This window comes from Perognathus longimembris, chromosome 12, assembly GCF_023159225.1.
Source record: "Perognathus longimembris pacificus isolate PPM17 chromosome 12, ASM2315922v1, whole genome shotgun sequence".
Lineage (NCBI taxonomy): Eukaryota > Metazoa > Chordata > Mammalia > Rodentia > Heteromyidae > Perognathus > Perognathus longimembris.
In genome coordinates, this window is record NC_063172.1 from 59,774,841 (window position 1) to 59,789,319 (window position 14,479).

Consider the following 14,479-nt stretch of genomic DNA (forward strand, 5'->3'; position numbering starts at 1 on the left):
GCTCTCTTGTCCCTATGGACAGGTAGGATGCTGTCTTTCTCAAGTTTTAGCTTAGCACAAAGAAGCATTTCATGACTTCTGCGTCTGTACTTGCAATGCTCTGGTAACATTTTTTTTTTTTTTATGTGTTATGGGGTGTAACTCAGGAGCCTCAATTGGGAATGTGGTCGTACACCTGAGAGGCACTAAGAAGCTGGGGTGTTGTGTCACAAAGCAGACTATGCATAACAGTATATCTCTTTGTCTTTGCTATGGGTGAAAAAAAGGATCACACTGTGCCTTTTCTTTAAATGTATAGTAATAATTACTTTTATCCTAAATTATTAGCCTTGCAATAGGACTGTTATCCAAGAAGAGTAATATAAAAGATGGATAGAAGATGGTCATTACTCAAGACACTCAGTTACACTTTGGTAATTGAGCAGGATCATTCTGGGATCATAATATTCTGATGACTCATGGAACTGGCCTCATAAAACTCAACTTATGATGTGAAATAATGCTCTGATTTTCTTAGACAACTTACATAAGAAGGATAAAACTGTGTGTGACAGATCTTCATATTTACAACAATAAAATATGCTTTGGAGAGAATTGTTAATTATATTTTCCAATGTTCTTGTACAAAGGCTTCATAGGTAGGCCCAATAGTATTGCTGTTAGTATAAAATATAACAGAATTTATTGATGTGGTTTGATGTTTCCTTCATCCAAGTATGTGAGCAGTGACTGGTAAAGCTATTTGCCTTGTGAATACTTGGCATTGACATCCTGATTTGTGTTTTTTTTTTTCTTTTCTCCCCATGGAGTTGATGTAGAAATGAGCTGCCATTTTGGACTCTGGGTAATAAAATGGCAATTTGTAAAGCCTCCTTTCTAAAGATAGTTCTATTACTTATATGAAAAGCACATGAAAAGTATTCTTTTTTTGTTGTAGTACCTATAGAAATTTACTTAAAACTATTCAATTTTATACTTCAAACAAATAAAATATATGTATGTAAATTATGTCTCAATAAAACAATTAAAATAATTGGTAAGTTAGTTTCTTGGAGCAATCCAAAAATAAACATAGGATACCATTGACCTTTAAAAGTAATACACATGCGTGTGCACACACACACATATACATACAAATATATACACAGTTTGGCCAAGTTTAGGATCTGTTCCAAGTTGGAATAGATTATATATTTATATATATATGTATATATACATAGTCTTGCATCAGCCTGTCCTACTAATTCTCCTTTTTCTAGAGAATTTCACTTAGTTATGACTCGGTAGATAAAATTACTCCCACTTTTTATTATTTTTCACTTGTGCTTTTAATTCTTTACTTTTTGTTTGTTTGTTTGTTTGTTTGTTTTTGCCAGTCCTGGGACTTGGGCTCAGGGCCTGAGCACTGTCCCTGGCTTCTCTTTGCTCAAGGCTAGCACTCTGCCACTTGAGCCACAGGGCCATTTCTGGATGTTTTCTCTGTATGTGGTGCTGGAGAATTGAACCCAGGGCTTCATGTATATGAGGCAAGTACTCTTGCCACTAGGCCATATTCCCAGCCCCTTCTTTACTTTTTGTAATGTTGGTGGAGTTTGAAAAATAATGGAACATGAAAATATTCTTAAAAGATAGGTTGCTACAATTTTATCTACTTCTATGCTAGTAATGGATTGTATTTTGAAAATATTTGGCTCTTCTGACCACAAACTATTGAATGAACTCAATGATGATGAATATGATCCTGTTATAAAAATTAGGGAAATGGATTTATAATATGTCCCTAGATCTTAATTTTGGCTATTGTCTGGATCTTAATTTCTTGAATTGATGGATAAAAGACTTGTCATTTTACATCTTAGGTTTTTCAGAAGCTTTCTCACTGTTACAGTCCAGTACAGCATACTGTCCCATAGAACTTTCTAGTATGATAGAATGTTCTCTGCACTGTCCAAAAGGTAGTCACAGGTGTCTGTAGACTACTTATATGTGGCTAGTGCAACTGAGGAGTTAAGAATTTATAATGAGTTAAGTTAAAATGTGAGCAATCGGCTAGGAATATGGCCTAGTGGCAAGAGTGCTTGCCTCGTATACATGAAGCCCTGGGTTCGATTCCCCAGCACCACATATATAGAAAATGGACAGAAGTGGCGCTGTAGCTCAAGTGGCAGAGTGCTAGCCTTGAGCAAAAAGAAGCCAGGGACAGTGCTTAGGCCCTAAGTTCAAGCCCCAGGACTGGCAAAAAAAAAAAAAAAAAAAAGAAGTTAGCAATCATAGGTTACTAATGGCTTCTATAATGGACTGAAGAGTACTTGATACTGTTAAAAGACATAGCATTTGTGATGTTGGTAGGGTCCAACAACTGGACAATTAAATTTAATTCCAGTGTCAAACCTTTTTCTTCAACTCTGGACCATTGACCCCCATCCCCCCGCCTTTTCAGTCAAGGCAGGCACTGTACTGCTTGACCCGCTCTATGTGTATCTTTTTGCTGATTAATTTGAGATAAAATCTTTCTGACTTGCGTGCCTTAGCTGGCTTTGAGTCATGATCTTCAGATCTCAGCCTCCCCACCCCTTCCAGTAGCTACAGTTATAGGAGTCACCCGTTCTTGTTAGTCCAGGAGAAAACTGACGATGCAAACTATACAATCCCGATGTTGAGATGCACATTGAAAGTAAGGAGTAAGCCCTGCTAAGTTTTATATCCTTCGTAGCTTTAGTACAATATCTTATATGAAAAAGATCACCGTGCATTTCTGCTCTTGTATTCTACAGAACTAGAAAAAGGCTTAGAAGGGAAATAAACTGAAAACATCACTGAACTGAGCCCTAAATGTAGCTGTGATTACCTAAAAACCCATTTCCCATTCAATTAGAGAACTAATGACAAAATAAATGTACCCCTAACTACATAAATATTTCTCATAATTATACATAAAATTTACACAGTGACATATTCCTTAGTAACTTGCTTGTCAAAACAGACATATTTCTCAAGTTTCTAGAAATAACTTTATACTTCTACTAATTCACCTCCTGTCTTGTATTATTGCTTCATTATAGTAATGCATGTAACTTATTTATCATAAGAAAGCTATCATTTACTTTAAAAATCATGTGTGAGCAGTGTGGTTTAGACAACAGTTCTTAAGTGTCCGGAATATAAGTTCTTGTGTGGCTCAGTGGTAAAGCACCCACTTAAGCATACACAAGGCCCTGGGTTCAATCCTCAATATTGCAAAAAAAAAAAAAAGATTATCATGGAAGCAGATTACTAATATTGAAATGTCCCTAGAGAAGTTAGAAATGTCTATACGCATATTTAAAATAAACTGCCATGGTCCCAAAGCCTTTGATGGGGCTGAGAGAGCTCCTTAATGCACACTAGCTTGCAGTAATCGCTGTAGTTTAAAATAGATTTTAATCAAGCGCCATCTGCATAACAGGCTGAACAAACAACATAGAACTCTACTTATAACTCTTATCATATAAAGTAAATATTATAAAATCTTCACCATAGAAACAGCGTACACCACAGCACTTCTTGGGGGATGGTACTGTTTTTATCAGTGAAGATTTTGCTAAATTCCTTCTCTTTTCTTTCTAATGGTGCCATCTAAAATCCCCTTATGAAAATCAATTCAAATAAGCATGGAAAGCAAGTCATCTCGTTACTGTGAAATCAGCGAGGCTGTAACACTTCTTTCACTTTACAATTGGGTTTATTATTATCATTAATAATAACAGTACATTCAATGACTCAAAACATCAATTACAGAAAAATGCTTATGAAGGGTTTTACTTTTGAAATGATTCACTACTGCAGGGCATTGTATCAGTCCCAGAGTTGGTAAAGCAAATTCAGTTATAAGGATCCTTCATTCTGCCAAACAGAGCTGAGTGCTATTTTTGGATGAATTTAGTACAGGCACTCAGTGGCCTTTCATGAAATAGAAAGTTTAGGTTACTGTCCAGAAAAAATTATCTTAAAGACAGAAAAAAAGGTGAGCTGTAATTTCATACACCTACCAGTTAGACTTGTCAATTCTGTTGGACCCACTTGATCTTTTCTAAATTTGTCTGAGTCGGGAAACATGTTTTCTTTTTTCCTTTCTTGGATAGAGAGTTTCTTCTGTCTTATAACGAACACAAGCTGTTGAGGTATGGTCCTGATGAACTAAATGCCAGGTGGCTATGTTAACTCTCACTTTATTTTTATTCCATGAATTAATCAAATTTGCTCAGTCATCTAGAATATGTCTGAGAGCATGTGCTCCTTGAAAATACTATACTCTAGTATAATTTAATTACTTGAGTAGATTTTTAGAAACAATTATTTAGAAACTATACTGGCTATATGGCTGAATTTTGTTATTTTCTCCTGCACTAGGCTCAATCTCAACAAGTGAGTATTATTCTCTTTTAAAAAATAAATGAAGGACATTTATTAGCTTGGTTACTCAGATCTTGAAAATTCTTTTAAAATATCATACATAGTATTCCATGTGAAGTGTTGAATAACTGCATAATATCTTGTTATATATTTCAGTATGGAAAATGCCAGAATTTCAAGTCCCAATTTTAAATATTCTGTCCCACTGCTAGATATAGTGACATGACATTTAGTTCCAACACTGTTTAATTTCACTTAATGTTTATAGAAAACTGTGTAACATTTTTTTATACTGTAAGTCTTGCCTATAGATAGTGATAAAGTACAGACTACTTCTCTAAATTTTCATTTAATACCACTGTAGTGACATAACTTTTTGTTTCTCTCTAGTATGGAAGAGCACAGCCACGAAAAATTAACCAATTAGCAAAGCAAAAAAAGATCAGAGGAACCTAGAGAAGCAAGTAGAATACTAAAGGCAGCTTTCATCTTCAAGATATGGATACTGGGTTACAGTACTCAGAAAAAGCAGGGAAGTAAAGTTGTGGCTCAAATGGTAGAGCGCTAGCTTTAAGCAAAAGCAGCTAAGAGACAGAGTTCAGGCTCTGAGTTCAAGTCTCAAGACTGGAAAAAAAAAGAAAGAACACAAAGCCCATGGCTCACCAAAGCCAGGATGTTCATAGAATTCCATTACAGACAGAAAGAATCGGAGTCTCGGTGCAAGGGTGAAGTGAAATTATTTTCCTTTTGTGTGCCCTCCTAGAGCCTCAAGGATTAGTGTATGAAATCTTGATATTAAAGGGAGAAAATCCCATGATGACTTAGAAATGGAGGAAAAATATCTTGTGATACCTGAATGAAACCAGTATTTGCAAGGGTTTGCAGCACTAAATGACTGGTTGGAAAATTAAAGCGAAATGTGATTTTAGGTTGTCATGGCCCCAATAATCTGGTAGAAGTAAACATAAATTATCTTTAGAGAAAGCTATTTTCACACTAGATCTATCATAATTCTTACAAAATTTCAATAATTATCTATTATCCCTAAAGCCAAAAATGAAACAATTGAAAACAATCAAGCCAGTGACGTTGGCCCATGACTGTAATCCTAGTTAGTCAAGAGGCTGAGAGCTGAGCATCACAGTTTGAAGCCAACCTGGTCAGACAAATCCAAGAAACTGTTATCTCCACCTGTCCAGCAAAAAGCCAGAAGTTGAGCTGTGGTTCAAGTGGTAAAACAGAAGCCTGAGCAAAAATGCTAAGGGACAATGCCTAGGCCCTGAGTGCAAGCCCAAATACCAGCACCCACAATAAACAATTTGTACCACAAAAACTTCACATATTGGAATTAGCCCAGAGAGCATTTGAAGCAAATATATTTAACATGTTTAGATGAATAAAATGATTAAAACAGACAACCAAATATGAGAAAAACATAATCCTAAAAATGTATTTATAATTAAAACCTTAACAGATGATTTTGCATTTTGGAGTTGATAAAGCTGAAAAGAGAATTTTGAACTAGGAAATCAAAATAAATTCAACAGACTGAACCACAGCAGGTAAGAAGGCTTCACGTGTGAAAGAAAGTGCTTTGGAAGTGAGATGAGAACATCTAACCCAATTTCCCAAGGATTAGATAATGAAATGGGAACAAGAATGGGCTCTAAACAATATTGGAGAAAAATAATGGTTGAAAATTTCCCAGAAATGATGCAAGACAGAAATAACTACATTGAAGATACATGTGAAGAGCCCCAAACATATCACCCTGAAGCTTCAGGACAACACATGCAGAAGATCTTAAACCAGAGAGCAGAGGCAGATTATTTCCAAAGGAAGACAGGGAAACTGTAGTCCCTCAAAGGCAACGATGGAAACCAGGACTCAACAGAATAAGATAATGCTAAAAGAGAATTATCCATCTAGAATTCTTCACCCAGGAAAAGTATGGCCCCAACAGATCCTGCCAAAAGGACATTTTAAAGCTACAGAGTGATGTCAGGTAAAAATAAACCTAAAGGAAAAAGGACTTCAGAAAATAATAGAACATCATAATACATTATGTTTATTAAGTTATGTAATTCAGTCAAATTATAATTCAAACGATTAATAGCCATAAGATCTCTCAATATAAAGCAGAGAGAAGGTGTTCAGGGGTAAAAGTAATTCTGGAAAGAGAACAAAAGTAATTGATCCAGCTTTGTCCTCAAAGAGGCTACTAAAAGATGTAGAAGAATATAAAATTACTAATCTTCAGATCAGAGATAATGAAACAAGAAAAAGCAAAATAATTTTAAGGAGATATGACTAAGTAACAATATTTGTGGAGAAAATAGCATCACCTTTGAAAGACAAATCATGGTACTTTAGTATGTATACTAGTGTAAGTGCTATGCAAATTCTTTTCAAAAGTAAAAGATCATCATTTTCAAGAGATGCATATAAAACATAAGGATACTTTCAACAGAAAAACTTAAAGTAAAAGAAAGAATAAATATATACTGTGATTCTTAGCCTATAATTTCCTTCAAGGAAAGCCTGTGCCAAAAATACACTTGTAATGCCAGATACTTTAAGTGTCTTAAAGTGTCTGTTAAATTACAAGTACTGGATTACAGGCCTAGAACCACAAGCTGTCTAAGTTTATATTTCTTTGATGTATTACTATATGTCTCATTTATGACTTAAAGCTGTCAACACAGCTTCAGAGCAATCAAAATCATGGGTACTGTTTATAAGGTGGTAATTAATTCTAGTGATGTATTTACAATATTTCGCTCTGTCAAAACAGACTTATTTCATTTAATTGTTCAATTAGGTAAACTGGAATCAATATGTAATTGCTTAAAGAGAGCACAAAGTGTTAAGAGGAAGCTTTAAAAGCTGCTTTTTCTCCCGTGGAACTCAATATTTCTTGTTTGGGTCTCCTGTTAAAAATGATTTAAATGATCTTTTTGACTTAATGCTGTTTCCCATTTAACTGGAGCTGTTGCAATACAACATTCCACATAAATCCTCCTCCTCTCATAGAAAGGAAAAATACCACTTTAGTTCTTAACTGTGATTAAAAAAATGCCTCGGCATTTCATCAGAGGATTTTTCTAGCAATTTAATAAATACAAGTTGGATAAATGGGTAAGAGGATTCTGAATTGAAGAAAAGGTAAAGGATGGTGAGTAGATTTGGAATGGGAGGGTCAATTTTCTTGAGATGGAAAATATACTTAAAGAAACAGGACCTGGTGGATGTTTAGGGAGGCAAAAAGCTATTTTTAACTCATTCGTTCTTTAGAAATATATCCCTACACCTGCACAAATCAATAATTGAAGAACCTACCATTATAGGGTATGAAACCTACCCAATGCTTACACGTCACTAATAGAGAAGTAGATATTATTTGGGGATGTGAATATTGAGTTAATTGGATAGGAAACACACTGGAAAGATTCCACACACCAACGTGGAAACCTATAGCATACAAATTTTTGCCTCAGCAAAATGATGAAATTTAGATTTAAGAGTTTAAAAGCAGTATGTATATTGAATTTCAGATTTCTGTTTACTTATCTACTCAAATAGGTTGAAGACTGCGGAAAATACAGTTGTAATTAAGAATAATCTTATATAATAGGCACTGTTAGAAGATGTTAACCAATCTCACATTGAATTTCTTGAAATGTCAGTAAGGAATACTGATAAAGTTGCAATCCAGGTACTGTGCATAAATTGATCTTTACAATGAGCAGAACATTAACTTTTCCCCCTTAAAACATAATACATATCATTCTTGTTTTGACTAGAATCATACACACATAATCCAACATTCACATCACTGTCCACAAATCAATTCCTGGTGTGAACATTTAAGTCCTGATACACATTAATCATTAGGTGCCATGTGAATAATTCACATTTTTTTTTTTGAAGAAAACTACTCGTCTGAATGGTCAGTTAACATTTAGGCTGTTACCCAATACATTATTTATGCTGTATCAATGTCCTTTCTGCTCATTTCTTGGTGAGACTAACAGACAACAGGGAAAGACCATGAGGGTGGAGGGAATTGCATTCCAATGTTGGTTGGACAGCTGCTCTGAGATTTGGATATGGCATATTTTAGAATCAGCTATGAGAAGACAAAACAGAACTGCTTGTCATGAAGGACGTTTATCCTCACAGGTCCACAGACCACAAAGGCATGGCATGCCAGCCATAGGAGGAAACACCCAGGTCAATCAGGGAGTGGAAAGAGGGAGAGGGCAGAGTAGGACTAGGGCTCTGAGAAATTTTCGGATTGAGTAGCTTGAATAACATGATGAGACTCTGAACTCTCCAGCAGGGGTTCTTTGTTCTGGAGTGAGGTCAGGTTGGGGAGGGAGGAGGGGGAACTGACCTGCTGCGTTGGATAAGGAGATGGTTAAGGTGTGGACTTGTGTTGGCTGGTTCATATGTCTTTGTGTGTGTGTTGGGATCAGTACTGGGTCGTCAACTCAGGGCTTTATGTTATTACTTCTCTTTTTCACTTCATCCTGTAACTCTACCACTTGAGCCATATCTCTAATCCTGGCTTTTTGCTGATTAGTTGGAGACATGAGTCTCCCAGACGTTGCTGCCTGGGCTAGCTTTGAACCATGATTATCAGATCTCAGCCTCTTGAGTAGCTAGGACCACAGGTGTGAGTCACGAGTGGCACCTGGCCTGGTTTATATATCAAAGCAGAGCTCGCCCGGGAGTCTTCTGCTCCCTCTAGGAATGGACAGCCTCTCCAGGTATGAAGCCACAGTACCAGCAATACAGTTAATGCTGTCGCCTTGTCTTTCTTATTGGGCTCCAACAGTATATAGATTACAATGTATCTGGACCTTTAAAAATAAATGTAGCTATTGGAAATTAACTCACTATTAAACACCAATTGTGTGGCCTGGGGTCAGTTTAATTTCCCCTAAAACAAAGTTCTCTGAAAGTGAAAGGATAGCAGAATGGTAACACAGTCACTCTTAACTAGTAAGGTTTTTAAAGAAGAAAAATAGGAGAAATAGATAGCATTCATTTAATAGTGAATGTTCTCGACAGTAAATAGCCACAAGGGCCTCGCCAGGATAAATGTGATAGCTCGTGACTCCACAATAATGAAGGCAGAAAAAGATTGGTGATTTCAGAATTTTGGTACATCCATTTTTTTTTTTCAAGTTGCCTCTAAGACTATAAAGAGCTGACTGTCTTCTGCACTTAATTTCTGGTCTTAGTGCATTTAAGACTCATTTTCCCATTTAATAATTTAACAGAATGGCACTACAGGGACCGACAGGTAACACAATCACACTAGCATAGTGGTGACAAAGTGTATGAAACAACCACCCAAGTCTCTGTTTGGGCCATCAGCCATACATGACCTCACTGTCAGTATGGAATGGTTGTGCACACAACACACACACATACACACATACACACACTTTCTGACTTCTCTGTACTCCTACAGTGCTGTTGCCTTCTTAAAATAGCCAGTAACATTGAAATAGATGTTTCTGAACAAATGATGTTGGGCTTCAATTTGTAAGCTGAGTCCTGAAGTGTTTATTCGGTCCTACTCATCTATGAAGATCACACACTTTGAGGTATAAATGACTTTAATTCTGAATACATGTGTACTGGCAGCTGGGTGCTGGTGGCTCACGCCTGTAATCTTAGCTACTCAGGAAGCTGAGATCTGAGGATGGTGGTTTGAAGCCACCCCAGGTAGAAATGTCCCTGAGACTCTTATCTCCAATAAACTACACAGAAAAGCTGGAAGTGGCGCTGTGGCTCCAGTGGTGGAGTGCTAGCCTAGAGCAAAAGAACCTCAAGGGCAGTATCCATGCCCAGAGTTCAAGCCTCAGGACCACAAAACAAAAACAAAACAACAAAAAAGTGTAACTGGCCCAGCATGTGGCCAGTCTGTAATCTTGTCCTCCATCAGTCAAGTGTACACTCTACACTGATATTTCACCCCTCACAGTGAAGTCAAGGTCGAGAGCTAAAAGCCCCCTCTTCCTACCTTAGAGCTATCGTCGCCTTCATCTTCATGCACCGAGCTGGATGGAGAAGGAGTTGCAGACTTGCTCCCAGGTGGAGAGGGTGAGTTGTGGGCGACGTTGCTTCCCGCCATGTTCAAACCAAGCTGCGCGCTCAGCTGGGATTGGTTGATAGTGGTCAGCTGGCCGTGCTGCAGCATGGGGGCCTGCTGCCTCAGCTCTGCAGCCTGGCCCCTGGGTCTCAGGGCTGCCATCTGGGGATGCGAGTTGTACTGAGCTCCTTCTGGGGTCCGTATATCTTGCATCTAAAATACACAAATGAATAAATAAATCAGCTAATTAAAGTAGGTAGACTTTCAGAAGCATGTGTATGGCAAAACTTTTCTTTTAATTCTGTAGACTCCAGGGTATTCTGCTGAGTTATAGTTCCAGTGACTCACGCTTGTAATCCTATGCTCAGGGGATAAGATCTATGTTTCATGGGATGAATCCAGCAAATCTGCTTTGGCAGACAAATCTTCAGAGACTCGATCTCCAATTAACCAGTAAAAAGCTGGACGTGGAGTTGGGGCTCAAGTGGTAGAGCAAAAAAGCCAACAGGCGTATGTGGCGCTTAGTTCAAGCTCCAGTACTGGCACACACCCAACATTAGAGTAGCAAATGAAGAAATGGGGGACATAGCTCAGTAGCAGTATGCTTTCCAAACATGTAGAGTCCTAGGTTCTACTTCCACAGTTACAAACAAATCAAGTAGAATTTGATGGTAAAGTAAATGGGTATAATCATTCTGTACTAGTGATATGTAGGCCCATCATGCACATTATAATCATATATTTATATGATATAAGTTTCAAACTGTTAGTGCTTATTCAAGGGATCAAATTGTCCAATTAGTGATTATAGCATCACAGCCATTCATTAAACCCATTCCCTCCACCCCCATTTTCATCAAAGAAAGGTTTTAGAAGTTCCTAAGTGAACTACCATTCTCAGTTTAATTCTTTACAGGATAATACTGGTCAGAATGACCTGCTAACCAACAGACTCAGAATGTTTACAGACTGGTACTGGTCAATTGATTATTGGAATGAGTTGGCGGCACCGTCGGATTTCAAAGTAAAACTGTAAAATTGCAAGGTCACCATATATTAATCCATTATGCTATGTGGGTCACTGCTTTTTAGCCCTAATGAGACTCATTCTTGTAATTCAAGCAATGAATTTTATCTCTGCAAGGATTAGAATTAAAAGCATTGGAGGATGAAATGCTTAACATTATCTGGAGGTCAAATGCATTGTGTAAGAGGAGTGTGGTGTATTTCACTTAACAGTTCTGCAGCATTTTCAAACTTAAAATAATGGTGACTATTTTGTGGTACTCTCATAGAGGGCTTGAAGAATCTGGGTAGGTGGAGAACAAAGGAGACAAGAAAAAAAGAACTATGGAAAAGAGAGGGTGTAGTGAAGGAATACGTACTGAAAAATGGATAACATGCTGAGGCTGAGAAAAATCAAATTAATAACCTTCTCCTACTGTTTCTTTTAAAAACATCTCTACATTGAGTATGCTTAGTAAATACCAAAAATACTTTGTGACCTGGAAATCCTGTGAAGGTTAATTGAGGAACTTGGTTTAGGCTTTGCTTCTGGTTTGTCTGTAAGATTACTTTCTAGCAATGCACCATAGTCATTTCACCAAGCTAACATGATCCATCTCAAATGAACTTTCGCTGTCTCGGGCTCCGTGATTGTCCTGTATTCTTTCTCTGTAACAGGTTTATACCCAAGCTCTGAGGTCTCACATCAATATTTCACCTGAACTGGACATCTCTATCTTCAGACTAAAGTTTCATTGTCCTAGACCTGTCGTTCTTCAGGCTAGCTTTACCATTGTGTAGCTGTCACTCTTGTAGTCCAAACTTTTTTTTTTTCCCAGTAACCCAAGCTGTGTTCCTCTCATCCTTTAAAGTATTTCATAATTCTCCTTTCAATGAAGTCCCTCATTAATTAGTTATTACTATTTAATGACACATATTATAGTGACAGGATCTTTCAGAGACTTTATCGGGGAGGAAATTTGGGAGAGGTAGGTAGATTACAAGACAGTTGGTTGAAAAAAAATATATGTAAACATAAATTAACAAATTAATAAGTAAAACCTAGACAGGCTAAATGGCTTTCCACAAACCAGATATAAAATTAAAAATCTGCATCTCCAATTTCAGTCTTAAATGCTTCCCAATGAATTAAGCAGCAGATTCACATTTTACACTTCCCATAGAGAGGGTTATAGTCAATTAGCAATAATTAAAAACTTATTTCAAATGTTATCTAATCAAATTATCGACTGTTTTTTCCTAATCTATTCATTCATGTACTGACATTTACTAAAATCCGTATTTCTTCTCAGCTGTTGTTATCAGCCCTACAATTGATCGTCCTATGACAGCTTTCACAGTAAATTCTGACACTTTTAGATGCTATCATAGAAAGTCAAGACTGACTTTCTTTTTTACAATTTAATTTTAGCGCCTTATCATACAGAAAATCTTTAATTATGCTCATGGAATTGGTGCCATAGATGAACATTGTGCCACATAGCCGAGTCTCCTCTCCCAACACAACACCAAATAAATCATTTATGTACATTCACACAAGAATTTATCAGTCACATTTTATAGTTATGGAAATTAAAATTATCTACCAGCAAAATCATAGTTTCATTGAATTTAACCTTTCCAAAAATATTTTACTTGATATTCTCATTCATGTACTTCATCTATTTCCCTAGAAATCTTATAGGTTTAATGTGATATCATGGGGAAAGATTCCTAAAACCCATCTCATTCTATAATACCTACTTCTTGTATTGTTTTACAATCTTTTAAATTATTTTCTGAGTTTTTTGCTGTTGTTGTTTGAACCCTGAATGGTTTGAACTCTCAGTCTCATGCTGAGATACTTGATGATACACCATTGGAGCCAGACCTCCAGCCCTCCTTTGTGGTTTTTTAAAATTTTTATTTATTTATTCATTTTTGAGATGGAATCTCACAGAGTTTTCTACATGAGCTGGCTTTTAATCATGATCCTTTGGTTTTCAGCCTCCTGATAACTAGAAACAGAGGTGCAAGCCATAAGCATTTAACTTTCACACTGATTTGTGTTTGAGTAGATGGCCGAGAAATAAAGTAGGAATTCCTGCCCTTGTTCTAGAGAAGATGAGATGAGCGTGGCCATGAAGGAATAGAAGATTAGTTTGGATGAAGGATAGAGAAGTGTTCAAGAGAAGACTTTTTCCCATAAGGAGTAACATTAGATCAAAGTACATCATCAATGCTGTTAGGACAGGTAGACAGTGAATTTGACGCTACATGAAAGGATAATTGTCTCATATGGAGGGAGCACATAGGGAGAGACTATTTCCTTCTTTGCAGCCCTCAGATGTACTTATGACAGCTCAATCTTAACCCTACGGTATTTATGACTTAGGAGGAGTTAAGAAACTTTCACATTCTTTCGGTCATAGCATTGTTCGATATTAACCACTGCCTAGTGTTTTATATGGGAGAAGCCTGGAAGGACTCTGGTTGTTGGAGTGTCCATTCTTGTTGGGTCATACCTCTAGGCTATTTTAGGCTTCGTGTCATGGAGAGGATAAACAGGCATGTACCACTGCATGTAGCTCTCTGCTGAAAAGTGGTCTTACAAATTTTTCTGCCCAGACTGACCTTGAACTGTGATCCTTCCAGTTTTAGCCTCCTAAGTATCTAGGATTGCAGATATGAACCACCAATGTCTGGCATCCTTGTGTCTTCTTAATCCTGTTCTTCCCTCACTAAATCTGTCTGCCAAGTCTGTCAAGAAGGGAAAAGGCTAAATAGTCTTACCTATCTCGACCAACAAAGACTGAAATAAAAAGAAGTATCATTATTTTATGTATTTGTACTTTTTTCACCACATCGTGAAGCTATTGAAAACTTGATATATCTGAACTCTAAAAATAATCTCAAAGTCAAGTTCAAAAGTCAATTTATCACTGGGTTCCTGTGGCTCGTAACTATAATCCTAGT

At 37.0% G+C, this 14,479-nt stretch overlaps 1 protein-coding gene across 1 annotated transcript in view; it reads right to left on the reverse strand.

Annotated features, from left to right (window-relative positions):
* Window positions 1–14,479, reverse strand: part of Tox (thymocyte selection associated high mobility group box) — a 301,386-nt gene that overhangs the window by 39,315 nt on the left and 247,592 nt on the right. Inside the window, exon 4 of the mRNA XM_048358446.1 lies at window positions 10,430–10,711. Within this exon, the coding sequence (XP_048214403.1) occupies window positions 10,430–10,711 (282 nt within the window). The remainder of the gene's footprint in view (window positions 1–10,429; window positions 10,712–14,479) is intronic.